This window comes from Mirounga angustirostris, unplaced genomic scaffold, assembly GCF_029215605.1.
Source record: "Mirounga angustirostris isolate CCGP_5_RB_7025 unplaced genomic scaffold, mMirAng1.0.hap1 SCAF_16, whole genome shotgun sequence".
Lineage (NCBI taxonomy): Eukaryota > Metazoa > Chordata > Mammalia > Carnivora > Phocidae > Mirounga > Mirounga angustirostris.
In genome coordinates this window covers 46,772,594-46,800,553 of record NW_026991724.1, presented here as the reverse complement: position 1 = coordinate 46,800,553, position 27,960 = coordinate 46,772,594, and the positions used below count along the sequence as shown (strand labels likewise).

At 52.3% G+C, this 27,960-nt stretch overlaps 1 protein-coding gene across 4 annotated transcripts; it reads right to left on the bottom strand.

The window, feature by feature from the left end:
- Window positions 1-248: 248 nt before the first annotated feature.
- SUPT5H (SPT5 homolog, DSIF elongation factor subunit) lies at window positions 249-27,960 on the bottom strand. Of its 4 annotated transcripts, none has more exons than XM_045891503.3 (30): window positions 27,828-27,960; window positions 27,495-27,572; window positions 22,749-22,914; window positions 19,333-19,398; window positions 18,781-18,792; window positions 18,214-18,283; window positions 18,029-18,097; window positions 17,865-17,930; window positions 17,583-17,613; window positions 17,158-17,226; window positions 11,906-12,157; window positions 10,481-10,570; window positions 10,301-10,371; window positions 8,777-8,882; window positions 8,437-8,530; window positions 8,209-8,345; window positions 7,587-7,742; window positions 7,339-7,485; window positions 6,369-6,515; window positions 6,156-6,281; window positions 5,208-5,292; window positions 4,747-4,866; window positions 4,562-4,664; window positions 4,346-4,473; window positions 4,138-4,243; window positions 3,574-3,732; window positions 3,289-3,457; window positions 2,747-2,950; window positions 739-834; window positions 249-660 (listed from the first exon to the last, which is right to left on the bottom strand). In XM_045891503.3, the coding sequence occupies exons 2-30, from the start codon at window positions 27,567-27,569 to the stop codon at window positions 517-519; spliced, it is 3,264 nt and encodes a 1,087-aa protein (XP_045747459.1). In that variant the 5' UTR covers window positions 27,570-27,572; window positions 27,828-27,960; the 3' UTR covers window positions 249-516. The 4 variants fall into 4 exon arrangements, with proteins under 4 accessions (XP_045747459.1, XP_045747460.1, XP_045747461.1 ...); XM_045891504.3 differs by having other exon boundaries at window positions 27,835-27,943; XM_045891505.3 differs by having other exon boundaries at window positions 27,811-27,829.

Sequence of the window (27,960 nt, the reverse complement as noted above, 5' to 3'; positions counted from 1 at the left end):
ATTTAGGTTTTCCTGGGGGGCGGTTAAGGATCTTCACATAAGCGAGAATGGGCTGTAACTTCAATCACAGGCAGGCTCTGGTCTAATAATCTCCAATGTCTCCTCATACATTCATCTTGGAGTCCTCTGGCGTGGGCAGTATCATTTTCTAGATGGGGTAACTGAGGCTTAGGTACCATTCAGTTATTTGCCCAGGAAGTAAGTGGGGTCTGCAAATGACCCCACTTACAAAACACAGACACACACCCTTGACCAAACAGCTTTTTATTGAAAGACCATAACACAAAAGCAAGCTGGGGAAGAGAGGGTACAGAAGGTGGGGACCCTCCCCCAGACTCTATTCTGATTCCTATGAACATCAGGGAGGGAGATAGGAACCCAGAAAGGAAATCCTGAACAACCAGATTAGCCCTAGTCCAGGCCCCAGACCCTGTGTCAGAGCCAAGGGCCAGGGAAGGAAGGAGGGACACTCTCCATCTGCCAGATATCTGCCAAAGTCCACCCGCCCTGCATTTCTCAGGCCTCCAGGAGCTTCCCCAGGAAGCGGAGGTTGAGGATCTTGAGCTGCTCATCAAGGTCCATGCGGACGATGCCGTCCTCACCATCGATGCTCAACAGGACCCCTGTGGCTTCCCGATCCTCACCCAGAATCACCTTCACCTGGGGAGGGGGGGCAGGCACGGGGTCAGGGTCCGTGTCAGCAGCCCAGGGCCCCCACGTCCCCTGGCCCCCCCTTACCTTGTTGTTCTTGGTGGGGGTGATGGGCTCCAGGTGCTCGCTGGAGATGCTGACCACCTTCTCACTGTCCTTTAGGTACACAGAGCACATGCCTCCCTGTGGGTAGGGACAGCCTGGTCAGTCGGGCCTGCTTCCAGTGCGGCACTGCTGCCCATACTCAGGGGCCATGGGCTCAGGGCTCATTCTTTTTTTATTTATTTATTTATTTATTTATTTATTTGAGAGAGAATGAGAGACAGAGGGCATGAGAGGGAAGAGGGTCAGAGGGAGAAGCAGACTCCCCGCTGAGCAGGGAGCCCGATGCGGGACTCGATCCCGGGACTCCAGGATCATGACCTGAGCCGAAGGCAGTCGCTTAACCGACTGAGCCACCCAGGCGCCCCCTCAGGGCTCATTCTTACAAGTCGCTTTCCCAAGGTGATACAGGCAAGAAAAGCCAAAAGCTGGGCCTGATTCCTGGGCGTGTGGTGTGTGGGGGCAGGGTGACCAGACAGCATGGGAAGCACCAGAATGAAGCTAACTTAGGCCAAAAGAGACTGCTTCTCAGGCACGTGACTCTTCATGTCCCAAGTGGATCTCATCTTTCCCCTCTTGGGCCCACCCGTATCTCAGGGATGTCCTCACAGTCCCTAGTCCTTGGACGGAGCTCTGACGTCATGTTAGCTCTTTCACCGACAACCTCCAGCTCTGAGGTGTGATCATTTGGCCTCCTAAAGGTCTCTGCCACCTCCCCCCCTCCTCTCTTCCTCACAGCCTTACAGGCTAGCCTGACCTCCCCCAGGGCTCCCAGCCCCCAGTCTCACCCCCCTAATCCATCCCTGCTAGAGCAACATGGTGAGTTAATTCCAAACCACAGACCTGATCCCACCACTGCTCTGCCTGCTTAGATTCCTCAGGACACAGTCCAAGGTCCCCAGCCTGCCACGTGACTTGACCCAGTCACTTCTCTGGCCTTCACTCACCTCCCCCCCCTAGGCTTTTTATGTTCCAGCCACAGTGAACATACTTCAACTCCCCAGATGTACCAGGCTTTCCCTCACCTCCAGGCCTTTGCAAGTCCCCTCTTTCTGTAACACACTTAACCCCCTCCCCAGCCACTTCTCTTGGCTTACTCCTATTCGTTCTTCAGGTCTCGATGCAGACGCCTCCTTCTCCAGTAAGCACCCCCCGAGCCCCTCCAAAGTTGAGTAAGGGTGCCTCCTCTAGGTTCCCATAGCTCCCCTTGCCCTTGGGGCTTCCTGTCTCCCAGCTCTGTGGTCACTCAGGCTCTCCCTCTTGGGGACATGTCTGCCTCCCCAACTAGAATGTGAGCTATGTGAGGGCAAGGCCTGGAGCTGTTTTAGACTCTGGTGTTTAATTAATTAATTCAAATAATATTTACTGGAAGGCCAACAGGCTATTGGTCCCTCATCTAGGAACTAGGACTACTTAGGAATGAAATACAGGCTCAGTAACCAAAGAATCACCCCCTGAGTAAACTTTAAGCTTTCAGGCAGCAGGTAGGTAACATGAAAAAAATTACACAGACTTATAAGAGGACAGATCTGAGATAGCTCAAAGGCTTCCCTGAAGGATGAGTAGTAGTTTACTAGAAAAAGGGTGGAAGGAAGAGAGTTCTAGACGGAGGGAAGTGATGAGCAAAGGCCCTGAGGCTGCAGGGAACTCGGGGACGGTGAGGAATGGAAAGGCCAGTAATGCTGGAGCAGGGGGAATGCTAAGGGTAGGGGTGCCCAGCGCTAAGCTAAAGCCAGGCACAGAGGAACGCTCAGTCCGTGCTACGGAACTGGTCTCAGAGGACTATGTTAAAGTGTAATCTAGCTCCTGGGTGCCAGTCACTGCTCCAGGCCGAGGAGAAACCCCTGCCCTGCAGGCCAGCCCTTCCAACCCTGCTTTCCCAGAGTACTGGAAATGTGTTTAGGTGGTTAAAAGCAAAAACCCAGTAACCACAGAGCTTGGGGACCCTGAAGGAGAGGACACCTGCCCACCCACCGGCCTGGGCCCCACTTACTGTGACGCTGCGGATGACTCCTGTCTGCCCCACCACCTGCGTATCCAGGTAGGTGTCCCGCACCTTCACCTGGATATCAGTGGTTACCCAGTCGCTGGAGTTCTGCTCAATGCCTGAGCCTGGCGTGTGCGGGTTGTAGCCACCAGGGGAGGGGGCTCCGGGTGTCATCGGACTGTAGCCAACAGGGCTCGGGCTGGGGCTGGCCTGTGGGTGAAAGGGGGACAGTGTTGTTGCAAACAGCTCCTCTACCTTGGCTGTCCACATAGGCCGAAGGCCCATCCTAGCCCACCCCCCCTTTTTCTTAAAAATTTATTTATTTTAGAGAGAGGAAAGAGCGAGAGTGAGCATGCGAGCACAGGGAGGGGCAGAGGGAGAGAGAAACTTCAGCAGATTTCTTGCTGAGCTTGGAACCCGACTCGGGACTCGATCTCAAGACCGAGATCATGACCCAAGCCAAAACCAAGAGTCAGACGCTTAACCGACTGCGCCACCCTGGCGCCCCCTAGTCCACCACCCTTAAGGGCATGCAAGCTCACCCATACCTGATAGGCCATGGGAGAGGGTGTGGGGTGGTAGCTGGCTGGAGAGTGGGTATTCTGGTAGCCTGCTGGGCTTGGCGCCACCTGGTGGTAACTCTGGGGGCTGGGGCTGGGCTGGTAGGAGCCTTGCGGGGAGGGGGCGGCATAGGGGGAGAACTGGTCTGTGTTGTACCTGGAGAGTCAAAGACAAAAAGGACATTTGTTGGGGACAGTGTTGGAGAGAAGAAGGTAACAGCAGCACAGAGGGTCTGGGCAACGTTTGATTAGGGTCAGCCCCAGTGGACTCACATGGCTGGCGTCCCTGGCGTCTGTGGGTTATACTGAGGGTTGACCTGTGGGGATGAGGGGTCAGGATAGCCAGGTGTTTGGGGGTTGGGGGTGCCCCCATAGGCCTGTGGGGACGGGGTGGGCTCGTCATCGAAGGCATACTCGTATTCTTCCTCGGCCCTGTTGGAGAGAGAAGTCTGTTGAGAATGACTGGTAATCACAACGATGTAGGAAATGCTTCCAGAATAACATTGAACACCTCACAACAGCCCCATCCAGAGGCCTCCATTTCATTGGGAGGCAGAGACAAGGCTGCCTGCCCAAGGGCACACAACTGATCACGTGACCTAGAGCACACAAATCTGTCTCTGAGCCCAGGTCTTAACGGCAGCAGGCTAGTCTGGTGGGGACTGGAGATCTGACCACCAGCCCCAGCCCCACGTACCCCTTCGCATGTGAGCAGCCTGGCGCTGGGAGCAGAGAATTCAGGGAGGGCCGTACAGACCCCTCTATCCCGCAGACACCCAGCATAACCACTCACACATACGGGATCAGGGAACCTTGTTCCCCACCCCTGATCCTCACCGGGACGGCGTGTTGGGATTGTTGGGGTCCCAGGCCCCACTCTGAGCAGGAGTGCGGCTGCCGTCATGCAGGGGTGTCTGTGAACCATAATGCGGGGTGCGGCTGCCTAAAATGAGAGAATGGGACAGATGTGTATGTCTGTCCGTTCTGCCCTGTCTCCAGGCCCCGCCACGCCAGCCCTCGTCCCCGTCCCCCAGGGCATGCTCACCATCCTGGAGAGGGGTCTGAGAGCCATACATGGGTGTGCGGGAACCAGAGCCATACATGGGCGTCTGGGAGCCGTACATGGGCGTCCGCCCATAGGTTGAGGTCATGCCTCCCGGGCGCCGTGAGCCCCTGTGGACACAGAGAACCAGTGAGATGAGTAAGCCCCTCTCGCCACCTAACAACCCCCCGCCTGGCCCGGTGCTGCCCCGGCCCGTACACCGTCGTGAGCCGCTGACGATCCACAGAGATGGTCTGGCAGGTGGAGTGCAGCTCCACGCGGGCTGTGGACTCGGTGGCGTCCTTCACCACACCAATGTAGCCTGGTGAGGAGACGGGGGGTCAGGCTGGGTGCGGTCCCCACCGTGCCCCTCCCCAGGCCTCCAATATGGCCCTCAAGGTCACCTTTGTAGGGTCCTTGGGAGATGCGCACAGTCTGGCCGATGAGCTCGTTGTCTCTCCGCCCCCGGCCCCTGCTCATACCTCCGCTGCCGCCACCGGGGCTGCCAAAGCCACCGCGCTGACCTGCGGAGGAAGGACAACGTCAGCAGTCCCCAGGGCCATGTCCTCCCCTCCCATGCTATGTCCACAGACAAGAGAGCCCTCGAGCCCCCTCTCCACCTGCTTGACTCTCCCAACGCACACCGCCTGGTTTAGAAGCTTCCTCCGGGCAGCCCCCGCCAGAGCCCCGACACTGCCACAACCACCCTGGCCTGCCACTGGGGGCCGCGGTGGGGGAGGGTCCTGGTCTCTGTGAGCCCTGAACCCCAACATGGCCAGGCCAGCGGAGCAGGCACCCAGAGTGGGGGCTGAATAACTGCCCTCCCCCAGCCCCCCAGACACATCCTTGCCCAACTCCCCCTCACCTCCAGCACTGGGGTGCATGGGACTGCTGATCCGGGGGCTCATGGGGGCAAAGCCACCCACTGTGAAGTTGGTCACATCTCGGGGCTAGGGAAGGGACGAGAAGTGAACCGTCAGGCAGGGGCCTGGGGGACAGGCTCCCGGCTCCCATGCCACTGCCTGCCTCCATTTGGGAACAGTTCCTGCTTGAACTGGCCTGGCGGCCATCCCTCCCTCCTTCTAGTGACGATGCCTCCATTTCCCTTTGGGGAAATTGCCGCCTCGAGGCCACTCTGGGCTGGTCAATGAAGAGGCCCGGTTCTCCCCTGGCCAGGGCTTTCTGGCCCCGGTGATATAAAGATTGCAAGTCAGGAGAATTCCTCACCCCATGCACAAGGCTGTGAGGACCACTCCCTGGTCCCAGCTCCCCAGAGCCCGGGCCTCATTTCCTGAGACGTGGTTCTGTACAGCTTTCCCACACGTCCCACCTCATCTGTATCTGCTGCTCCCCAGAGACAGTCACGCGGCTCTGGGTCCCTTCATTCAGGTCTCTGTGCAGGTGTTACCTCAAGCAGGCCTTTCCTGAACCTTCTCCATCTAAAGCAGCAGCCCCCCATGATTCTCTCTCTCCCTATCCTATTCTACTTTTCTTCGTGGTGCCTGTCATCACCTCGCCTCATGCTGTACAACGTCTGTATTTACTGATTTGTTCATCTCCGGGCTAGCAGCTGTAGAAAAGCAGAGACGTTCATCTTATTCACTGTTGTAGCTCTAGTTGCTAGCCTGGACAGGTGCTCAAAAAAACTGAATGGATGAATGATTTGGTAAAAAGCCTGGAATCCCAGTAAACCCTGCCAAGGACCTGAGCCTGACATCTGCCCTCCTAATCCCCCACAAGCCCATTCTTGTCACTGCTAGGGCCGGGGAAGGCCAGGAACCCAAGAGCCAGGTTGCCACTGCACCCGCCTCACCTTGGATCCCCCTGCCAGGACGAGGTGGCGGGTCTTACAGACAAACATGCCCCCATTCTCCACCAGTTTCTTGCAGTGCAGGAAGGCGAAGCTGCGGAACAGATGGCGAATTTCGCCCTCCCGGCCCTGGACGGGGAAAGGATGGTCACTCTTGGGGCTGTGGCCCACCCCAGCAGTTTCAGGTGGGGCCGACGGGCAAGAGCTTATACTCACTGAGTGGGGGCCGTCAATGACCTTGACGATGTCCTTCACATGGATGTTATTCTGTTCCGAGTCCAGAGCCACGGCAAAGCGGTTGTCCTTCTTCCGGGTCACAGCCTGGTGCCTGACGGTCACCACCTTCCCATACATGTTCAGCACCTAACGGACGGAGGGGAGGATGCTGAGCCGTGAGAGTAGAAAGGGGTGACATAGAGCAGGGCTTCCCTAAGGTGGGATGATCTTTCCTTGTGGGAGACCGCCTCGAGTTCTGCAGAAGTCTACACCCCCTGGCAGTCTCGGGGCACCACCGCCCAGGCACTGGGTCAAACAAAAATGTTCCCAATCATTCCAAAACACCTTTCAGGAGGAGACTCCATCCCGAATGAGCACCAGGGACCTGAGAAATGGGTGCAGGAGTAGATGTTAACATAATGTTTACCCGTCACTGTGTGCCAGGCCCCCTACTAAATTCTTCACACAAGGTTTCACTGAAGCCTCAAAACTTCCCTCTGAGATGGATGTGGTCACGGTTCCCATTTTACACAGGGCAGAATCTCAGGCCCACAGAGGGCAAGTCCCTAGCCCCGGGTCACACAGCATGGAGCAGTAGGGCCAAGATATGAATCCAGAGTCCAGGGTCCTAAGCATCAGGCTCTGACTCCCACGTCCACAGGGTACGGATGGAGGGGAGGAGGGCACCTGCAGCCCCCAGCCCTTGAGCAAGCACCTGATCTCAGGGCCTTAGTCATAACAAAAGTACATGCTACCATTCCATTTTACAGGGCACAAAACACACACAGAGGGTAAATGACATGCCACTTGCCCGACACCACAGAGCCAACCCTGGCTGACAGAGCTCAATCGGCCCCCCAGAGCAGTCTGGGTTCTTGGCCACCACGCTCCGCCACCTCCCAGGATGAGGAGCTCGAGGGAGAGGGAGACCCCCACAAGGAAGCCCCGCCGCTGAGTACGACACACATGCCTGGAAGGTCTCCCGCTCCAGTCGCACGATGACACCCACGGTCTGAGGGTCCAGCTGCACCAGCTCCCCCCACTCATGCTGGCCCCCTACATCCACGCCCGATGCCGTTTCTGAGCAGAGCTGCAGGTCCCGGGGGAGCACCTTCAGCTGTGGGAAATGGGAAAGGGGTAAAGCAGGGTCCAAGCAGCCGCTGGGCCTGGGTCTGGTCCTGGCACATTCCACGCTGCTCCCCACCTCCCCCCACCTACCTCATGCATGGTGAGATCAGAGAAGAGGATGACGAAGTTCTCCTCCACCCGCACAATGAGGCCTGTGTCACCCTCAAATCGGCCAGCAATCACCTTTACGTGGTCCCCCATTTTAAAGTACTTCCGAAGCTCCTGGGCTGGGAACTCCAGCATGTCCTGGGGATTGGGTGTGGGCACGCTGAGCCGGGGAAGGGAAGCAACCACATCCTGCCCACCTCCCCGTCTCCAGAAGCCACTCGTATTCACAGAAAAGACCTTGCCAAGACCCACTCCAGGCTCAGGGCACCCAACCACAGACTCCTGTAGGCTGCCTGGACAACCCTCAGACTACCCCAGAGACAGCTCACCTCAGACTAAGGGTATCAGCCCGGATACTCCTTACTCCACACACAGAAAGCCGGTCCCCAAAACATATGACACAGACTAGACACTTCCTCAGGCCTCTCCGGAGAAAGCCTCACCCCAGACACACCGTGCTAGCCCGGACAAACCCTCAGACGGACACAAAGACCCAGACACATGCGCCCTTAAAGCAAACTCAAACCAGGCAGCACCTTGGATTACCCCACAATTACACCGTGCTCTCAGCCCAGTACACACATACGGGCAGCACGGCACCTACCTTGAGGTCCTCGTGCTTGGGCATGATGGTGATCTTGTTGCCATCCACGCTGAGGATTTTGCCCTGCAGGTTGATGAGCTCGCCCTCACACACCTCCACATTGTCCCCAGGTTGGAAGTTGTGTTCCCGCTCCTTCCCTGCAGGGGCAGGTGCGTGGCTGACTTGGGGGCGGCCCGCCATGAGCCGCCCCCTCCTCCTTGGCCTGAATTACCAACAGGGACCAAGTACCTGTGCTCTCAGTCACCACCTCAAGGTCAATGCCCTCCGGCTGATCCTCAAACTTCTCCAGCTCAGAGAGCGTGGGCTTCACACCCTCCGTGATCTGAGCCCCAGGAGACAAGGGAAAAAGAAGGAAGTAGACAAAGGTCGGTGTCACAGCCCAGCTGAGCAGGCTAGGGAGATGGTGAGATTTATTTCCCTAGGGACGCTCCTACGCTCCTGACTTGGAAGATTATCCAGGACAGACCCAGATAACCCACTGCTCTGGGGCCTGGACTGAAGGAGGGAGAGAAAACTTGGCCTCCCTGCTTCCCAGCATGGTAAGCAAGATGCCCTCCGGGACCCTCACCACGGCAGACATGGCAAAGCTCTTGAACAGAAAGCCCTTCCGGCTATAACGGTTCCCCTCGAAGATGAGGAAGTCACCATCGGAGGCCACATCACCGCCCAGGGACCTGGGATTTTGTGGGGGAGAGAAGATTGGGAGGGGGATTAAGAAGAGAATCTTGCTGGCCCTCAGGCTCCTCTGCTGGCTGATGGGGAAGGATCACAGGATGGCTGCCCCATCCCATCCCACCGTGTGCCCTCCTGGCCAAGTGACATGTCCTGAGCCCAGAGACTCCTCCCTGCACTCCGCTGCGCTCTCTCCCTGCTTGACTGCGCAGCATAGTGCACCTCACCTCTGATGAGCTACTGTTTAATGCGTCTCCCCAACCAGAATGGCAGCTCCTGAAGGGCAGAGGTCTAACACTTTTCATTCACTGCTACTTCCCCTACAGCAGGGGCACTCGGTGAATAGTAGCTGGACCCAGCATTGGAGCGCGCCAATGGTTCACACATGAAGCACTCAGCCTGTGCCTGGCCTGGCCACACACCTCACGGACCTTCTCCCCAAAGCCTCTGACATCACACATGACCCACATTTCCCAGGGAAATGAGGGAGTGAGGTTCGCACGGGGCACACCTCATGGTTAGGTTGGTCTGTGTCCGGATTCGAATTCGGGGGATGGGACTCCCAAGCCTATGCCCTAACTCTCCTGGCCCTGCATGTGGGGTGGTGGACAGAGTTCTGGCCCACGCTTCTAGAGTGAGGAGGGAAAGCCTGCCCCAGTCCCAAAAAAGGGAGCATGGGGGAGCAGGCCGAGCTCCTCCTGCCACTCAATCCTCTTCTCGTTGGCGTGCTGAGTTCGCTGACCTGCGGGGCAGGTCAGGGCACTCAGTAAGAGGAGGTCCAGTCAGGTGGACAGCAGGGGGGCAAGGGGGCCTAATTCGGGCATGTGAAGTACTAGCCAAGTCCTGGGATGCAGCTCAGAATGCGTTCTGTAATCCCCCTTTAAAGGAATGAAAAACCATCTGGTGGCTCACGAGGCATTCTAGAACAGGACCAGCAGCTCTGTTCCTGCATCGCCTCCTCTCCCGCCCTCCCCATCGGGAGGCCTCTGGCTAGCCCCGGAACGCTGGGCTCACTGGGCTGCTCGAAAGCTCCCTCCAGCGGCAGAGGGCGAGGGACACACCCTGACGGGGAAGGGCTCCGGAGCCCCACCTCCGCTATCCGGGCATCAGGAGGTCAGGGAAACAGACCTCACAAAGCCTGATGTGCCAAGAGATCCCATTTCAGTCCGTGATCCTGGGGCCAAGTGCTATTCTGGGTACACGTGCGCATTAATTCATCTCTCACGACAACCCCAGGAGGCAGGGGGCGTCACTGTTGGTGGTTACAGCAGAGAAGCCAGAGGCCCAGGGACGTTCAATAACTTGATGGAGGCAGTGCTGCCAAGCTGACCACTCGCAAAGCAAACCATGGATGGGTCAGAGGCACGCCCTGCATCCCAGCTCAGGGGACCCCGCCCGGCCAGGCCCCAGGGGCACTCACCTGATCTTCTCGGCATCGAACAGCCTCTGTGGAGGCCGCTTAAACTTCTTCCTTTTGGCAAACCAGTCTTTCTGTGGAGGAAAGGGGGTGTGGGTGGGAAGGGTGGAGGAGGAGGGCCCGGCCACCGGCAAGGATCAAGCATCCTCCCCACCCGTGAGCTCCAGGGCAACCCCCCAGTACCAAGCTCATGCGGGCCTTGATGCGGTCGTAGTCAATGCGGGGGATCATCTTCAAGGAGATGGTGTTTTGGCTGGGTTCCACATAATCCACCTGAGGAGAAGGAGGTGGTCAGGAGGGCCCTGGCCTTCCCTCCCCAACCCTAGACACAGGAAGGGCAGGACAGGGGGTGGTGGTGAAGAAATCACACTGCAGACACCTCTCCACATTCTCTCTAGCCTGTCTCGCCTCAACTCTGAAGCACAATACCCACTACTTGCTTGACACCTCTCCTCGGACATCTGAAAGGCCCCTCAAGCCTCGTCCACCCACAACTAACCTCCTGTTGGTCCCCAAGCCTGCTTCTCCCCTCCATCATTCCCTCTGCTCTGGCACACCGCCTGGGAGTTGTTCTGGACTCTCCCTTCCTCTTCCATCTCCAGTGTGCCGGCAACTCCTGTCAGCTCTGTCTTCAGCTCTGACCTCTTCCCCCTCCTCCCTACTGCAACCCTGGGCCTGTCCCATTACCTGCCACCAGGACTATGGCGGCAGTCTCCTCGCTGGTCTCCATGCTCCTGTGGCCCCATCCGGTCCAGCCCAGGGCTTGACAGCCAGGTAATTCTTTGTTGTGGGGGGCTGTCCCCTATGCTGCAGGACGTTAGCAGCAATCCTGGCTTCTATCTACTGGATGCTACAGCAACTCCCTCCTCACTTGACACAACCAAGACAAGTCCCCTGCGGACAATATTGCCCCTGCTTGAGAACCAGGAGTCTATTCTCAGTGAAGCTACCAGAGTAATCCTATTAAAATCCAAGTCTCGGGGCGCCTGGGTGACTCAGTCAGTTAAGCGTCTGCCTTCGGCTCAGGTCATGATCTCAGGGTCCTGGGATCGAGCCCCACATCAGGCTCCCTGCTCAGCGGGGAGCCTGCTTCTCCCTCTCCCACTTCCCCTGCTTGTGCTCCCTCTCTTGCTGTGTCTCTGTCAAATAAATAAATAAAATCTTAAAAAAATAATAAAATAAATAAAATCCAAGTCCCACTGTGTCCCTCCACCTCCAGTAGAAGCCAAAGCCCTATGATGGGCCACCGGCGCAGTCCCCTCCCTGAGCCCACCTCCCGCCGCTCTCACCCTCGCACACTCTGCTTCAGCCAGGGCGGACCTATTTGCACGCTGTGTCTTCTGCCGCGACACTCTTCCCAAGACCTCCACAAGGCTCCTTCCCTCACCTCCTTCAGATCTTACTCAGTATGCCTTGAACACACACACAATCCTGTGTGCTCCCAACAAAATCTAGGCTCTGCATCACCTAATCTGAGTGGAGGTCTGCTCTCTGAACTAGGAAGGGGCCGGGAATGATAAAAAGAAAAGGGGGGGGACAGAACAGGGGAGCAGGAGTGTGACCGCCGCGAGCCCCTCAGCCACCCTGCCCCACCCCCAGCCCTGGCACCTGGGCGATGTCGTCCTTATAGATGCCCCTCTTGAGGCGGACCCAGGATTTGGGCTTCAGGTTGGCCACCTCCTTCACGACTTTGAGCACATCTGTCATCTCCTTGATGGGCACCATCTGCTGGTTCCAGTAGCCAAGCCGCAGGTTGCCCACACCCTCGATGGCCTGCTTCACGTGCGTCTGCTTGTAGGCCTCCACGTAGATGTAGCCCTTCACATGCTCCGGCGCCACCACTGACTTAATCTGCAGGGGCTGCAGGGCCGAGCCCACGGCAGGGGACAGTGAGACACGAGTGCCCCGAACAGTTACCGCTGCCACCACAGTGCTCGCTCTTCCGGGAATTCATCCCACAGAAATGTTCGTGCAACGACCCGGACACAAGGATATCCGTGGCAGAGTTATTGATGACAGCAAACAGACTGGATGTTTGTAAATGCCCCCAAGAGGAATTTGTTAAACTATGGCATAATCATTCCACGAAATATAACGTAGCACTTAAAAAGTAACAAATCTCTATGTAGTGACACAGAAAGGTAACCAACATAGGGGCGCCTGGGTGGCTCAGTCGGTTAAGTGTCCGACTCTTGATTTTAGCTCAGGTCATGATCTCAGGGTTGTGAGATCGAGCCCCACGTTGGACTCCAAACTGGGCGTGAAGCCTGCTTGAGATTCTCTCTCTCCTCCTGCCCCTCCCCAATCCCTTGCAAGCATGCTCTCTCTCTTTAAAAAGAAAGAAAGGTAAACAACGTATACTTTGTGTAAAAAATAACTGGACTGAAGAAAACAGGAATGACTATACTAATAACAAACAGAACACACTTTAAGACAAAAGCTACTGGAGACAAACAAGGATGTTTTATACTGATAAACGGTTTAATCATTTAAGAAAATACAAGTACGGATACTTATGAACCTAACAACAGAACCTCAAAAGACACAAGGCAAAAAGCAACAGAAATAAAAGGAGAAACTGAGAGTTCACCAATAATAACTGGGGACAATACCCCACTTTCAAAAATAGATAGGACTAGATAGAAGACCAACAAGGAAACAGAGCACTTGAGCAATCCTATAAACCGACTAGACCTCACACACATCTACAGATAGAAATCTGTCGAATAACACCAGAATGCATACTCTTAGGGCACACTTAACACTCTCTAGGATAAACCATATGTTAGGCCATTAAGTTAAGTCTCAACAAATGTAAAAGAACTGAAATCATATGAGATACATTCTCCAACCACATGGGAGTGAAATTAGAAATTAGTAACAGATTTAGAAAATTCACAACTATGTGGAAATAGAACAAGTAACCAATGGATTAAAAGTAAGAATTACAGGGCGCCTGGATGGCTCAATGGGTGGAGTGTGCGACTCTAAATCGCGGGGTTGTGGGTTCAAGCCCTACATTGGGTGCAGAGATTACTTAAAAATAAAATATTTTAAAACAAAAAAACCTAAGAATTACAAGGGAAATTAGAAAATATTTTGAGATGAATGAAAACAAAAACATTAAACCTTACGGAACATGAGAGAGCTGTGCTTAGAGGTAAATTTACAGCTGTAAAAACAAAAAAAGTCTAGGGGCGTCTAGGTGGCTCAGTCGGTTAAGTGTCTGCCTTCGGCTTGGTTCATGATCCCAGGGTCCTGGGGTCGAGCCCCGCATTGACCTCCCTGCTCAGCGGGAAGCCTCCTTCGAGCAGGGAAGCCTCCTTCTCCCTCTCCCTCTGCCGGCTCATGTTCTCTCTCGCTCACTCTCTCTCTCAAATAAATAAAATCTTTAAAAAAGAAAAAAAAAGAAAAAAGTCTCATATCAATAGCCCAACCTTTCACCTTTAAGAAACTAGAAAAGGGGCACCTGGGTGGCTCAGTTGGTTAAGCAACTGCCTTCGGCTCAGGTCATGATCCTGGAGTCCCGGGATCGAGTCCCACATCGGGCTCCCGGCTCAGCAGGGAGCCTGCTTCTCCCTCTGACCCTATCCCCTCTCATGCTGTTTCTCTCTCTCTCTCTCAAATAAATAAATAAATAAAATCTTTAAAAAAAAAAAAAAAAAAAAAAAAAGAAACTAGAAAAGGAGGGGCGCCTGGTGGCTCAGTCTGTTAATCGTCCGACTTGCTTTCCACTCAGGTCATGATCTTAGGGTTGTGGGATCGAGCCCCACGTCGGGCTCTGTGCTGGGCATGGAGCCTGCTTGGGATTCTCTCTCTCGTTCTCCCTCTGCCCCTCCCCTCCTCTTAAAAAAAAAAAAAGAAAGAAACTAGAAAAGGAAAAGAAGGGCGCCTGGGTGGCTCAGTTGGGTGACTGCCTTTGGCTCAGGTCATGATCCCGGAGTCCTGGGATCGAGTCCCACATCGGTCTCCCCCTTCTCTGTGGGGAGCCTGCTTCTCCCTCTGCCTCTGCCTTCCACTCCCCCTGCTTGTGCTCACTCTCTCTCTCTGTCAAATAAATAAAAATCTTGGAAAAAAAAAAAGGAAAAGTAAAACTAAACCCCAAGCAAGCAGAAGGAAAGAAATAACAAAGATGAGAGTGCAAATAAATAAAAGAGACAACAGAAAACTAGAGAAGTCCATCAAAACCAAAAGCTGGTTCTTTGAAAAGACTAACAAATTTGACAAACCTTTAGCCAGTTTGACCAAGAAAGAGACAAGAGACTCAAGTCACTCAAGACTCAAATTACTAAAATCAGAAATGGAAAAAAGGACATTAACACCTACCTGACAGGATTATATGAAGCAATAGTATGAACAAGTGCACACCAACAGATTAGATAACCTCAATGAAACGAATGTTTTCTGTAGAAAGACGTACACTACCAAAACTGACTCAGAAAGAAAGAGAAAATCTGAATAGACCTACAAGAAGTAAAGATATTGAATTAGCAATAGAAAAAATTTCCACACACACACACACACACACACACAGCCAGGACTAGACAGCTTCACTGGTGAATTCTACCCAACGTTTTATTTATTTCTTTTAAAGGATTTTATTTATTTATTTGAGACAGAGTGAGAGCAAGGGAGAGAGACAGAGAGAGAAAGAGATAGCATAAGCGGTAGGGGGAGGAGAAGAGGAAGAGGGAGAAGCAGGCTCTCCACTAAGCAGGAAGCCCGACGTGGGGCTTGATCAAGGCAGACACTTAACCCACTGAGCCACCCAGACATCCTCTCTACCCAACATTTTAATAACATCGACCCTTAAAAAAATAAAATAAAATAAAATAAAATAAAATAACATCGATCCTTCACAAGCTCTTTTCTAGAACAGGAACATTTCCCATCTCATCCTATGGATCTAATATTAACCTGATACCAAAAACAGACATCATTAAGAAACTACAGACTGGTATCTCTTATGAACACAGATGCAAATATCTTTAATAAAATAGAACTGGATTCAGCAACATATAAGAAAAATCATACACCATGACCCTGGATTTTACGGTATGGAAATTGTATCTCAATTAAAAAAGAAACAACTAAATTGTTTCAGAATTGCTTGTGGGAGCGGAAAATGGAAACCACCTTCTATTTACTGGGCATGAGAAGATGATTAAGGCATTGACAAAAAGCTCACCGCAAAATAATACATATATCATGTAATACCATTTTGTTTAAAACAAAAATAAAAACATGGGGCGCCTGGGTGACTCAGTCGTTAAGCGTCTGCCTTCGGCTCAGGTCATAATCCCAGGGTCCTGGGATTGAGCCCCGCATTGGGCTCCCTGCTCAGCAGGAAGCCCGCTTCTCCCTCTCCCACTCCCCTTGCTTGTGTTCCTTCTCTGTGTGTGTGTCTCTCTGTCAAATAAATAAATATTTAAAAAAACAAAAACAGGGGTGCCTGGGTGGCTCAGTTAGTTAAGCGACTGCCTTCGGCTCAGGTCATGATCCTGGAGTCCCGGGATCGAGTCCCGCATCGGGCTCCCTGCTCGGCGGGGAGCCTGCTTCTCCCTCTGACCCTCCCCCCTCTCATGCTCTCTGTCTCTCATTCTCTCTCTCTCAAATAAATAAATAAAATCTTTAAGAAAAACAAACAAACAAACAAACAAAAAAACCCCAAAAACAAATAAAACTGACATTTTTTGACTTGCAGAGAAGATGACCTGGAAAGACACACACTGACAGTAATTCCTTCTGAAAACTGGGACTCAGGGAGGGAGAGTTGGCCTTCTACAATACACATATACTACTTTGGTCATCAAAACCTAAAACAATAATCAGTCCTAACTCAAATGGTCACTAGTGTTTTGCCCAGGACACATGATCGAGGTTTGAGCACACTTCAAATGATCTGCAAATCCTACAACTATCCACTTGGCCCCACTGACACACATCCACTGTTTCAGCAAGTAAAAGCAATGCACTCGGCCTAACACGGATCCTATTAAGTGAGAAAATCAGCAGCCAGCACAGGGTTAGTATTCGCTCCATGTTTCGTCAATTTTGAGTATATCCTTCACAGGGTTTGCCCGTGTTCCAAACTGACAATTATGCCTCCAACAATAACTGTATTTATTGAATACAAGCTGCAGAACAAGTCCTGGCTGAGAGCTGGACATGTCTAAAGCTACTTAATCCTAATGATGCTGAGGGGCAAGCAGGGCACCCAGAAAGGGGAAGTGGCTTGATCAAGGTCACAGGACTAGGACGCAGCAGGGACAGGATGCAGCAGGGGCAGGATTCAAACTCCCACAGTCTAAAGAAAGATCTGTGAACTCAATGTAGCATCTTCATGTTTTATGTGCTGTGAGTGAGCCCTGAAGGGGCGGGACTGGCTCTGGAAAGGTCACCAATGTATCCTTAGCACCTCCCAGTGCAGAGACCTGCCCAGAGCAGGGGTTCAGCGGATATGTGATGACTGCATGAAAGAGAGAAGGAAGGAATTCTCCCCCTGACAGGCCTGTCCCCTGACACACTCAGCCACACTGTTCCATCCTAGGAGTCCTCCCAAACAGTAAAAGGGTGACAGTTGCCCAACAGAGTTGGTGAAAAGGCAGAACTGGCTTAGAAAAGCTTCAGGAAGCTAAGAAGGCTGACTTCTGGAGGGCTACAGGGGCCGGTGACCCTGCCAGGAATGCAAAGACAGTGAAGATGGCACCTCTGTTAGATAATGAAGAGCCCTTCAATCCAGGGAGGGATCATTTTAGCTAAAGCAGCTCATGTAACGGGCACCTAGTACCCTTGGACCTATACTGTCCCTCCCTCTGGGCTTCACTCTCTTTTCCATGCTGCCTGCCTACCCGACTTACCGTGTCTGTGAACTGGTAGGCAATGAACTTGCGCATCAAGGAAATGGCTGTGGCCCGTTCCTCCCCGATCTGGAAGAAGAGAGACAGACTTCAGAGAGATGAGGACATGAAGGACGGACACAGGGAAGGGGACAGGAGACAGCAGCAAGGCAGACAGAATCATCAGGCAAGAAAGATAAAAGACACTAGAGAGAGAGAGAGAGCAGGAGAGGAAGAGGTACAGAGCAAGAGGGATGGGCGGCAAGACAGACAGGGGTGGGAGACAGTGAGTAAGTGAGGGGAGGGCAGGGGGCTGGGAGGTGGGGGATGAAGAGGCAGAGACAGGACCGAGAGACTGACATGCCAAGGAGACCCAGGACAGAAAGGTGGTGAGCTCTCCCTGACAAGGCCACCTCCCCTATTCCCCTGCCTCCCAGAGAACACACCTTACATTTGACAGTCCACAGATTTGGATCCCTAGACAGGAGAGGAAAAGGAAGCCCTTCAGTGAAATGGCCTCATCACGAAAGACCCGAATCACCACACCCATCTTCCTTCCTCTCCCTCCACCCCCTCTCCTTCTCCATCCTTCCATCCATAAGCGGGAGGAAGAGGTTGAGCACCAACCTGCCACTAGTCCCCACCATCGACCACTCTGTGTCTGTGTACACATATCACCCCAATACAAGATTCCCCCATCTCAGCCCGCCCACACCATCCCCCCTTACTTGACTCCTGGGAGCAGCTGTTGCTGGGTGATGTCATCCGAGAGCTCATCAGATCCTCCATACACCCTGGAAAGAGGATAGCAGTTGGGAAGGGGGGGTGATGCTCTGTCAGAGCCCTGACCCTTCTGGAAAAGGGACCACCTGCCCCCACCCTGTGCCCTTACGTCTCTCCCACAGACGACTTGGCATATTTCTTCATGTAATACTCGCCCAGTTCTTCCTCTCGCTGGTCCCTGGGGTGTGAAGGGGGAAAGTAAACATGAATGAAAGGCTGTGGAGAGAAGGGTGGGCTGACCTGCCCTCAAGTCTCCCCTGGGAACCAGTCTCACCCTTCCGCCTTCCTGCTTACCTCCAGAGGTTTTGTAGGCGGCGAGCCCCAGAACGGTCTTCATCCAGGACAACATTATCGATATTGGAGGCTACAGAAAAATGGGCAAATGGGGTGAGTAAGGGGAGGTGAAAGGCAGGGGCCTGGAGGAAGTGATGGGGGCTGAGAGGGCCGGAGTTGGGCCCTGGGGCAGGAGAGACCTCACTAGGAACCCCCAACCCTCACCCTCTACTCTGTCCTACTCAGCAATCCTGCTTCTCATGAAAAAGACTTGGGGGGACAGGGCCCAACAGGTGGGGGCACCCAGCCATTCCCCATCTCACAGCCACTAATTATGCCCTGAACTCCATCCCACCCCACCCATCGCTGCAGCCCACAACGCCCCCCCCCACACACATAAACACATACACACTTTCCCAGGCCAACGGCTAGAGACCTGGCCTCAGAACTCCCTGATTCTGGACCCTCTATGAGTCAGAGCCCCCAGGGCCAGACGGGGGTCAGGGGTGGAGGAAGGGTGCTGTGGGCAGGAAGGAGATGTCAGGATACGGGAGGAGGGTCGGGGAATCACAGTTTCCAGATTCTTACCTTCGATCTCTTCTACTTGGAGGAAGAGGAGGTGGTGGTGGTGGTGGTGGTGGTGGTGGTGGTGGGCGAGGGCAGACAAAGTATGAGCCAAATTATAGCAGCGAAATCAACCAATGGGTTGGGGGAAGGGGAAGGGAGGGACACAGGAAGGTTGAAAATCAAAAGTAAAGGCCAGGCACCAGGTGGTTGGGGGAGAAGCCGAAATGTATGAGGCGCACAAAACGGAAAATAACAGGGAAGTGGGGGCACTGGCCCAGGAAGTGGGGGGTATCTTGGGACAGAGCCCACCCCCCCCCACAACCCCCAGAAGGGATTCACTGGGGCCCTGGGATCCCAGAGTCCTCTTCCCACCACACCCACCACCCACAGCCCCCGCCCCCCAACTCATGGGCCTAAAAGGAAAAGGGTACAGAGCTGGTCTCTCTGGCAACGACAGAAAGAAGCGAGGTGAGGAGGGTGGGGGGGGGTGCAGGGCATGGGTGGGGGATGGGTTCTCAAGACCCTCTCGGTCACACCCCAAAGCGGTCTTGCAGAGGTGGGGACCCCACAAACCTTTCTCTAGAATGTCCTCTGCTCCGTCCTCCCACTGGTCCTCGTCCTCATACTCATCGTCCACATCTGCAACGGGAAAGCCAAGAGGTCAGGGAGGCAGCTGCAGCAGAGGTGACCTCATGACAGTGGCTCCCGGGAGACATCACTGGGAGGTGGGCAGGACAACCATGCACCTTGCAGGTCAGGACAGGGCAGAGACGCCCGCACAAGTGAGGCTCTCGCCCAATACCACAGAGCTGCTTCAGGCCACAGGATCGCGTCTCCCAGGCAGCTCCAACCCCACCTGGCTCTAAAACCCATCCCTCCCCCGACCCCACCCACAAGTCCATTTAAAAAATCCGGACAGGGACACCAGGCTGGCTCAGTCAGCAGAGCGTGCAACTCCTGATCTTGGGGTAAGAGTTCAAGCCCGATGTTGGGTGTAGAGATTACTAAAAAAAAATAATAATAATCAAATAAACTTAAAAAAAAAATCAGATCAAAAGAAGCAGACACAAAAGTTCTCTCCAACTATCAAGACCAGTATATAGTTTTTTTTAAAGACACGATCCACAATCTGTTGGTTTTGTTATTATCCCCTCAGGTTTGTGACCCTACTGCTCACTGAGAGTGTCCCGCGTGCCCTGCCTGCTGTGAGCACTTGCCACAGACTCCTCACCGAATCCTCCAGTACCTGCACCGTTCGGATTGTCCACCAAGGGCTCTGAGGCCCAGAGAGGGGACCTAACTGGCCCAAGACTCTCAGCTGGTCCCGGAGAATCAGGCTAGCTCCCGGGTTCATGCACCGACCTCTTCACTACGTTACTCATGCTCTTCCGTATGTAGCGAGTATTATACTAAAAACTGAACAGTGATACCCATACGTGATGAAAAAACCCAAAGCGTTCAGAGGATTGTACAGTGTGCAGGGAAGTCTCCCTCCCGTTTCTAGCCCCCGCTAGCTCAGTCTCCTTCCCCAGAGGCAACTCCATAACCAGTTTCTTGCCTAGAGATCACCTGTGCATATACAAGAAATGCGTCTAAACCCTCCACCACCACCTGCCCCAATGCAACTTTATAACACATTGTTCGGTACCTTCCTCTTTTTCTAAACAATCCTACGAGCCTGGGGCGCTTCCACAGAAGCCCATGCCTCATTTGCTATCTGATGACCTGCCCTGTAACTCTTTTCCCAGGCCCTTACGTGGACATTTAGGTCACCAGACATTTACAATTGAAAACAGGACTGCCGCAACTGTCTTTGGCCTCGTGTCTTTACACGCCTGTGCGGGTTTAATTGTCGGGTGAATTCTGAAAAAAGAACTCCTGGATCAAAGGGTCCCTGCCTGTTAAACATCAACGGGCACCGCTGCACAGCCTTCCCACACGCAGTGCCCGACAAAGCTCCCACCCCAACACGGGCTTGTCCCTGGCAGTCCAGTCCGTGTCACACGGCGTGTTATCCCTTCTCTAGATCTGGCCCTTCTGCTATCTGAGACCTCTTCTCAAAGAAAGGACTCCCTCCCCTCAGCCTTTGAGGGGAGGACCAGGAGTGTCCCGAGCATCTCCTGCCCCTCTGTTCCCTCAGGGGAGAGGGTCCCAAGAAAACGGCGGATGGCATTCCAAGGGTTCTCCTTTACATGGGTAGGGAAGAAGCGCCCTCATGGATGGCTGGTGGGAGGATCGGGTATGGCCTTTTCAGGGGCCAATATTTGGCTGCAGACATCGAAAAGTCTTTAAAATCATATGCATCCCCTTTGCCCAACAGTCTGACTTATAGGGATTTACCATGTAGAAAATCTTCGGGCTCCATGACAGATAAAATACTACATTTTCACTCATCTCTAACTGAAAAGTCATATTTATGTCAATTACAAACAATGGAAATAAATCACAACAACCTTAGCAGCGAACTCTGATATTTTCCCAGCATGTTACAGCTGCAGATACCTCAAAATGTCATTTGCACTCATTGCTACTTCCAAATTAGACTCTTATCAGACCCTCCACTAAATCTTGTTATTTCAATGCATTCATGATGAGGCCCACACATTCTGTGAATATTTAGGTACCGTATTTCAGTATAATTGTTCTCTTCGGAATCCTGTTATTTTCCCCCCTCAGCATTTCAGATCATGGTTCTAAGAAGGGGTCTGCAGACTCCACCAGACTGCCAAAGGAGCCATAGCACAAAAAAGGTTATGATTAAGAACCCCCGATCTAGGTAAATAACTTGCGTCTATGTGTCTAAGTACATAAAAAGGTGTTCCCAGCAATGCTGCTTGTAATAATGAAAAACACAAACTTCAATATCCAATAAGACACTGGTCAAATAAAACAGATTATGGAAAAAGTACTATGTAGCCATGGGGGAAAAAGAATGGGTATTTCCAGGATGATGACAATGATGATGATGATAGCTGCTAAAGTTTATTGAGCACTGAGGTGCCAAAAGTTGTTCAGAAAACTTTCTTTACATGACTTAACTCATTTAATCTACGCTACGTTACATGCTCCTCCACCATCGCTGAAAGTAAAAAAAGCAGTTTACAGAACGGTAGGTGTGACATGGGACTATAGAGTGTTGATAGGTAACCCCCTCTAGGCTGGGCACATCGCTTTGGGTTGCCATCTACCTGATGTACTTTATGTGTTCGGCCCCCCCCAGTCCTCAAAATATCCCTTCTGGAATACGAAGGACTGTTTGTCCCCGCTCTACGGAGGGGAAAAGGGGCTCCAAGGGATGGACAGCGACTCCCCCAGGGCCACATGGAGAAGAGAGCAGAGGCAGGCCAGGAGGGACCCAGGCCTGTCGGCCTCCACGACGCTGTCCTGCCTACGTCTAGGTCATTGGGAGCTTTTCATGACGAGCACAGATTTCAAGCTTTTTAAAGGACGATGACAGTACTATAACGGTTGTATTTGGAAAGGACTGATGTGGGGTGCCTGGGTGGCTCAGCTGTTAAGTGTCTGTCTTCGCCTTAGGTCATGATTCCAGGGTCCTGGGATCGAGCCCCGCATCGGGCTCCCTGCTCGGCGGGAAGCCTGCTTCTCCCTCTCCCACTCCCCCTCTCTTGCTGTCTCTCTCTCTGTCAAATAAATAAATAAAATCTTTAAAAAAATAAAATAAAATAAAAAAATAAAAGGACTGATGTTTTAGGAATACAGAGAGAAATATTTCAGGGCAAAATTATGTATTTGGGATTTGCTTTCACATCATCCAGCAGTGGGTGGAAGTGAGGAGGAAGAAACAAAACAAGACTGGTACTAAGCTGTTAACTCTTGAGGCAAGCTGATGGGACACGGAGGTTCCACACACTATCCTACTACTGTGGGTTTGACATTTACCCAAATTTTTTTTAAAAAGTACATTCAAGAAATAGAAGCGAAGGTGGAAGTCCAGCTGCTGCTCAGCACCGGACACCCCTGTGACGTACCAGCCTCGTCCAGAATGAAGCCGCCGTGGCGGGGTTTCTTGGGAGGCCGGTCATCATCTTCCTCTTCCTCTTCCTCATCATATTCTTCCTCCTCTTCCTCCTCCTCTTCTTCCTCAGGCTCTTCCTCCTTCTCACTGCCTGCTACACTCCGCCGCTCTTCCTCCACCTGGAGAGTCAGGTAGGGTTGGGGCACCAAGGCTCTGTACCCCCAAATCCAGACACCAAGCCCCCCCACCCTCAAATCTGATGCCAGCTCTGCCTGGCTAGTCAATAACCCCCTCTGCTCTGCATACACTCCCTTCCCCCCTGGCTGGGCCTCTCTGCTAGCCATCCTATCTCAGTAACAGCACTGTCACCCACCCACCCAATACCTGGGAGCTGGCCCAGACCCCCTGCTCTTCTAGAGCTCCTTGCTAGCCTCCGCTTGGCCCGTAAATGTAGCTCCATGAAGTTTGGTCCTTGGCCCTCATCTCTTTCCACCCTACAACTCCCTAGGCCATCTCATCTGCTCCCTTGGCTGTTGGACGTCTCTAGTTCCAGTCCACACTGCTCCCCAAGGTCATTGCCTGCCTCTTGTTGCTAATTCCATGAACCATCTTTACTCCTTACCTACAAAACACTTCACACCACTGATCCTCCGTCGCTAGAGAAAAGCTCTTCCCTTGGCATCTGTCACATCACAGTACCCTGGCTTTTCCCCAACTTCTCTGGCTGATCCTCTGCACTCCCCTCTTTCTCTGCTCACCCCTCAAGTGCTGGCTTCTGTCCCCAGGTTTCAGCCGGGGGCCCACTCTGCTTCTCGCTGCATACACTCTCCCCGGACCACTTTACCTTCCATAGCCTCAGATCCTGTCTCTGCAGGTGATACCCCATCTGTCTCCAGTCCACACTTTCTTCCAGAACTAGAGGCCCCCATGTGTCAGCAGCCTCCACAAATGGCTCCCCCAGATGTCCTCTGAGCCCTGCACACATACCACATCCTACACTGACCTCAATGTCTTCCCCCAGACCTGTGCTGGCTCCCTCTAGCTTCTATTAGGCACCAAACTCTTGGCCTTTCTGCTTTTGGAACGTTGTCCCTCCAATCTGTCCCTTCTTCCCCATCCCTACAGCCCCTAGTCTGGACAGGGACACTGCCCTCTAAATCCTAGCTCCTTGCCCAGCCTCTTGGCCTCTAATCCCTCTTGTCAAACCAGTCACAAAAGGAAATGATCCAGACAAAACAGTGTTCCCCAAACTCCAATCTTTTCTTCACTTACTTCAGGCTTTTTTGCCAAGTTCACATCAGTGTGAATTCACCTAATATTTACCTGATATTCCTGATATTTTCTTTAAATTCACTTTACTTATTTTCTTTAAATTCATTTACCTGGTATTTTCTTTAAATTCACTCACGTTTTCATTTAGCTTAACAGAGAAACTTTTCCACACTTTGAAATAGTTCAGAAGTAAAAACATTTTCAAATTTAGCTTGTCACAAGCAACAAGTAACCATAAAGATAAAAGCAAAACAATGTTATTATTAGGTCCTAGCATGATACTGTTGCCGGCTGCAGGCTCTAAGCCAAAAGCCTGTTCTCCTGATAAACATGGAGACAAGCAAATTTCAGAAAAGTGTTCAGACACAGTAGCACCAAAGTAAAACTTTCTCCGTGACCCAATCAAAAGACAGGACATGCAACTTATACAGGAAATAACTTCATGATGATTCAATGTGGCTTAAGGTCTTGTTCTTCTCCTACCTAAAAGCACCTCTCATCACCCCCGACCTAGAGTATATTCTGTAGTCTTGGCAAACTAAATATGATCTAAAACATGAAACGGATCATTTGGTCCCCTGCTTCAAACATGGCCATGGCTCCCCACTGCTCTCAGGTAAAGAACAAGCTCCCTAGCAGCCTAGACTAGAAACACACACACACTGCCTCTCCCTTTCATCCTGCCTCTTTGGGCTCCCCCTCCAAATGCTAGGTCCCAGCCACAATGAAACACTTGTACCATGCTCTCTCAGTGCTATCCAGCATTCATGCTAGTCCTCTGCAAAAAAAAAAAGCTATTCTCCTTTGCCTCTCACTCCTACTTCAATCAAAATATCCCCTCTTCCAGGAAGTCATGCCTATCCCCCGCCCCCAGCAAAGTTAGGCATATCATCCTCCATCACAGCCCTGACCACTGAGAGCTCCCTAAGAGCAGGGCCCAGGCTATCTCAGGCACTGCTGGGTTCCCAACATCACTCAGTCCAGGGATGGGAACAGAAGACAATTGAAAGATCTGTTTAGTACATATTCTGACTAATCCACAATGTCCCACATCTTACCAACTCAAACCACAAGAGGACCACAGCCTGATTTCAAGGAACCTTGTCATCATTCCCCTGGCTCAGTCCCAGCAAAACCCTCTCTCTAAACCTGGCTCCCCAGTCCCCGAGAAGAGGACTCCCGTTACTATCTTTGTGTTATCTTGGGGCTTGAATGTGCTCTTACACTGTCCATCCTCACAATCCCCTGAAGGAACCATCTGTTTATAAAACTATCTCCACCCCAAGACAGAGAGCTCCATGAGGGAGCCAGTGATTCCAACATGACCGAAACTAGGAACACTTGTTCAATGAATGAATGAGCAGGTTACTGGGGCTGCGAATGGTGAAACAGATCATTCCCCCAATAGTGGCTCATCATCTGCCATCCCTACCTTCTTCGTTCTACAGGGCCTGGTCCTTCAAGGATATGCTAACTTCTGGCTGTCCAAAAAGCCTATGTAGTCCCATCTCTGGCTGGCGTCTCACTGTCCACCTGCTTCATGTGGTGACAGCAGACGAGCCAGCAGGTGAGTCAGGAGCCTGGTGTGGCGTTCGGTAAGTGACATTTGCACATAGCAAACCAGATGTCGCAGCCAGGAAAAGTACCCCAGGATCCTGATCTCATTACCACCAGGATTTAACCACAAGCAATGCCTTGAAGCCATGAGTCAGAGAGACCAAGAACCCAGTGCTACTGCTTGAAACAAAAGTCCTTCCTAGCATCCTCCCATTTGCCTCAGCCCCACCATGGCTTCCCAATTCCTCCAACTCTTCACTGGAAGCTGAGGACTCCCCAGAGAGCACAAGGATTGACAATCAAATGCCTACAGAGGTCAAGAAAAGAACCAAAGTAAGTAGGACAGCTCAAAGGAAACCCATGGCACTCTCTATCTACCTGATATTCCCCAGGACACAAGTACATGAAATCTTTCCTTTACTTAAATCCCCCATAAGGTAGGCATGATGATAGATGGCAACTAATATATCCCAGGAATTGGGAGAAAATTCCCCATTCTCCAGCAGGCTGATACTTTTTGAGCAAAGAGCTGCTAGGTAGAACAATCCTGGGTCTCAGGTTGCTGGCTTCTCTCACTTTCCCAGAAAAATCATGATTTTTACATGAAATAGCCCTTACAAGTATTGGCAATTAACTTTAAAAAATTGGTTTACGTTTCTGGAGGTTAAAGGAGACATCTACAATCATTGAGTCATCTCTTTGTTTGTTTGTTAACTGTTGCCTACTAAGTGTAAACTCTGTGAAAGCAAAAATTTGCCTTGCTCCACTCTCTCCAACACCCAGAAGAATCTGGAACACAGTAGTAGATGCTCAAACATTTAATCAACAAATAAGTCAGAAATAAACAAAAGAAGGGGCGCCTGGGTGGCTCAGTCGTTAAGCGTCTGCCTTCGGTTCAGGTCATGATCCCAGGATCCTGGGATCGAGCCCCGCATCGGGCTCCCTGCTCAGCGGGAAGCCTGCTTCTCCCTCTCCCACTCCCCCTGCTTGTGTTCCCTCTCTCACTGTCTCTCTGTCAGATAAATAAAATCTTTAAAAAAAGAAAGAAACAAACAAAAGAAGAAAACAGTTAATAGCAGAATATTTAAAATCAGGTATGTCCCAGGAAATATTTATTTGGTTCCTGAAACAAATCCAAAGCCAGAGTGATCCTTTCAAAACATGGGATCACACCCCTTCTTTGCTCCAAAACTTCTCACGGCTCTGTCGCACTCAATCAGGACAAATTCCTCACCAGAACCTTCAAGATCCTATATGATCTGGCTCCTGCTACTTCTTTGTTGCACTCACTCTGATCCAGCCAAACTCGACTCCTTGTTATTTCTTCAACATGCAAACTCCCAACTTTGCACGTGCTGCTTCCCCTTACCGCAACACTTTTCCTCCACACGACTCACTCCCTCAACTCCCACATGTTTTTTCAATCACCCTCTCAGACTCACCTTATTTAAAACTGACCAAGACTCCCTATTCCCCTTTACTTTTCTCCAGGGTACCCTCTGCCTTATTAAACGATATACTTATCAGTTATGTTTATTTACGATCACAGAGGCGAAGACTTTCAAAATCTGTTTTGTTTACTGGTGCAGCCCCCAGACAAAGAATTGTGCCTAATACACAGTAGGCACAAAAAATGTATTTTCGAAATGACGGAGCACACTTCTTCATAAAAACTAACAGTGAGTGCTTGCTATATGCCAGGTTCTTTATACACATCACCTGTTACTTCACTGTACCTGGGGCCTCCCGGGCCTCCCGCACCTGTCCCTCTGCTTGACTTAGGCTTACCTACTTCTCTATCACTACCAACAGCCTGGAAGCTCCCAGAGGCCAGAGCTCGTTCTGATCTCCTCTGAGCTCCCACAGGGGCCTTTCTGCCCTGGTCCTGTCCCCAGGCGCTATGCCTCCCCACCATGTCCCAGCCACACACCTCGGCCTCCTCGCCGTCACTGCTGCGCTCGCTATCCTCCTCCTCGGAGAAATTGCTGTCCTCACTGTCCGACATCTTCTGCTCTTGCAGGAAAAGACGGCGGCCTCAGTGCGTCCTCCAGACAGGAGCCCCACCCCAGCCTCAGTTTCCCCACCAGTTCCCGGGAGAAGAAAAATCCCTGAGCGCACTTCCGGCAGCCTCGTTCTGGCAACCGTGAGCCCGAAAGGCTACCCCCTAAGCCACCTGCTACACCTTCCGTGTCCCCGAATCCGGGCTCTAAGCCTCCCTGGGCCCCGGCGACCCCCGGTCCTGCTACCTAGGCGTCCGACCCACCCCTCACCGCTCCGGTTTTATTTCAGTCTTCGGTACCAGCAGCTGTTCACACGACGCCTGGCTGGGACTGACGTGCCTTCTCGCGAGAACCTACCCGTTGGCCTCGCCTAACGCGAGATTTCCGGCGCTAATC

Bases quoted from the DNA above. Each gene is read 5' to 3' on its own strand.
- SUPT5H (XM_045891503.3), bottom strand. From the start codon at position 27,569: ATGTCGGACAGTGAGGACAGCAATTTCTCCGAGGAGGAGGATAGCGAG. The intron at 8,346-8,436 runs GTACTTGGTCCC...CTGCCCCTGCAG, and splicing joins GGTGGTGACTGAGAGCACAG to GGAAGGAGCGGGAACACAAC. The intron at 6,282-6,368 runs GTGAGTATAAGC...TTCCCCGTCCAG, and splicing joins TCATTGACGGCCCCCACTCA to GGCCGGGAGGGCGAAATTCG.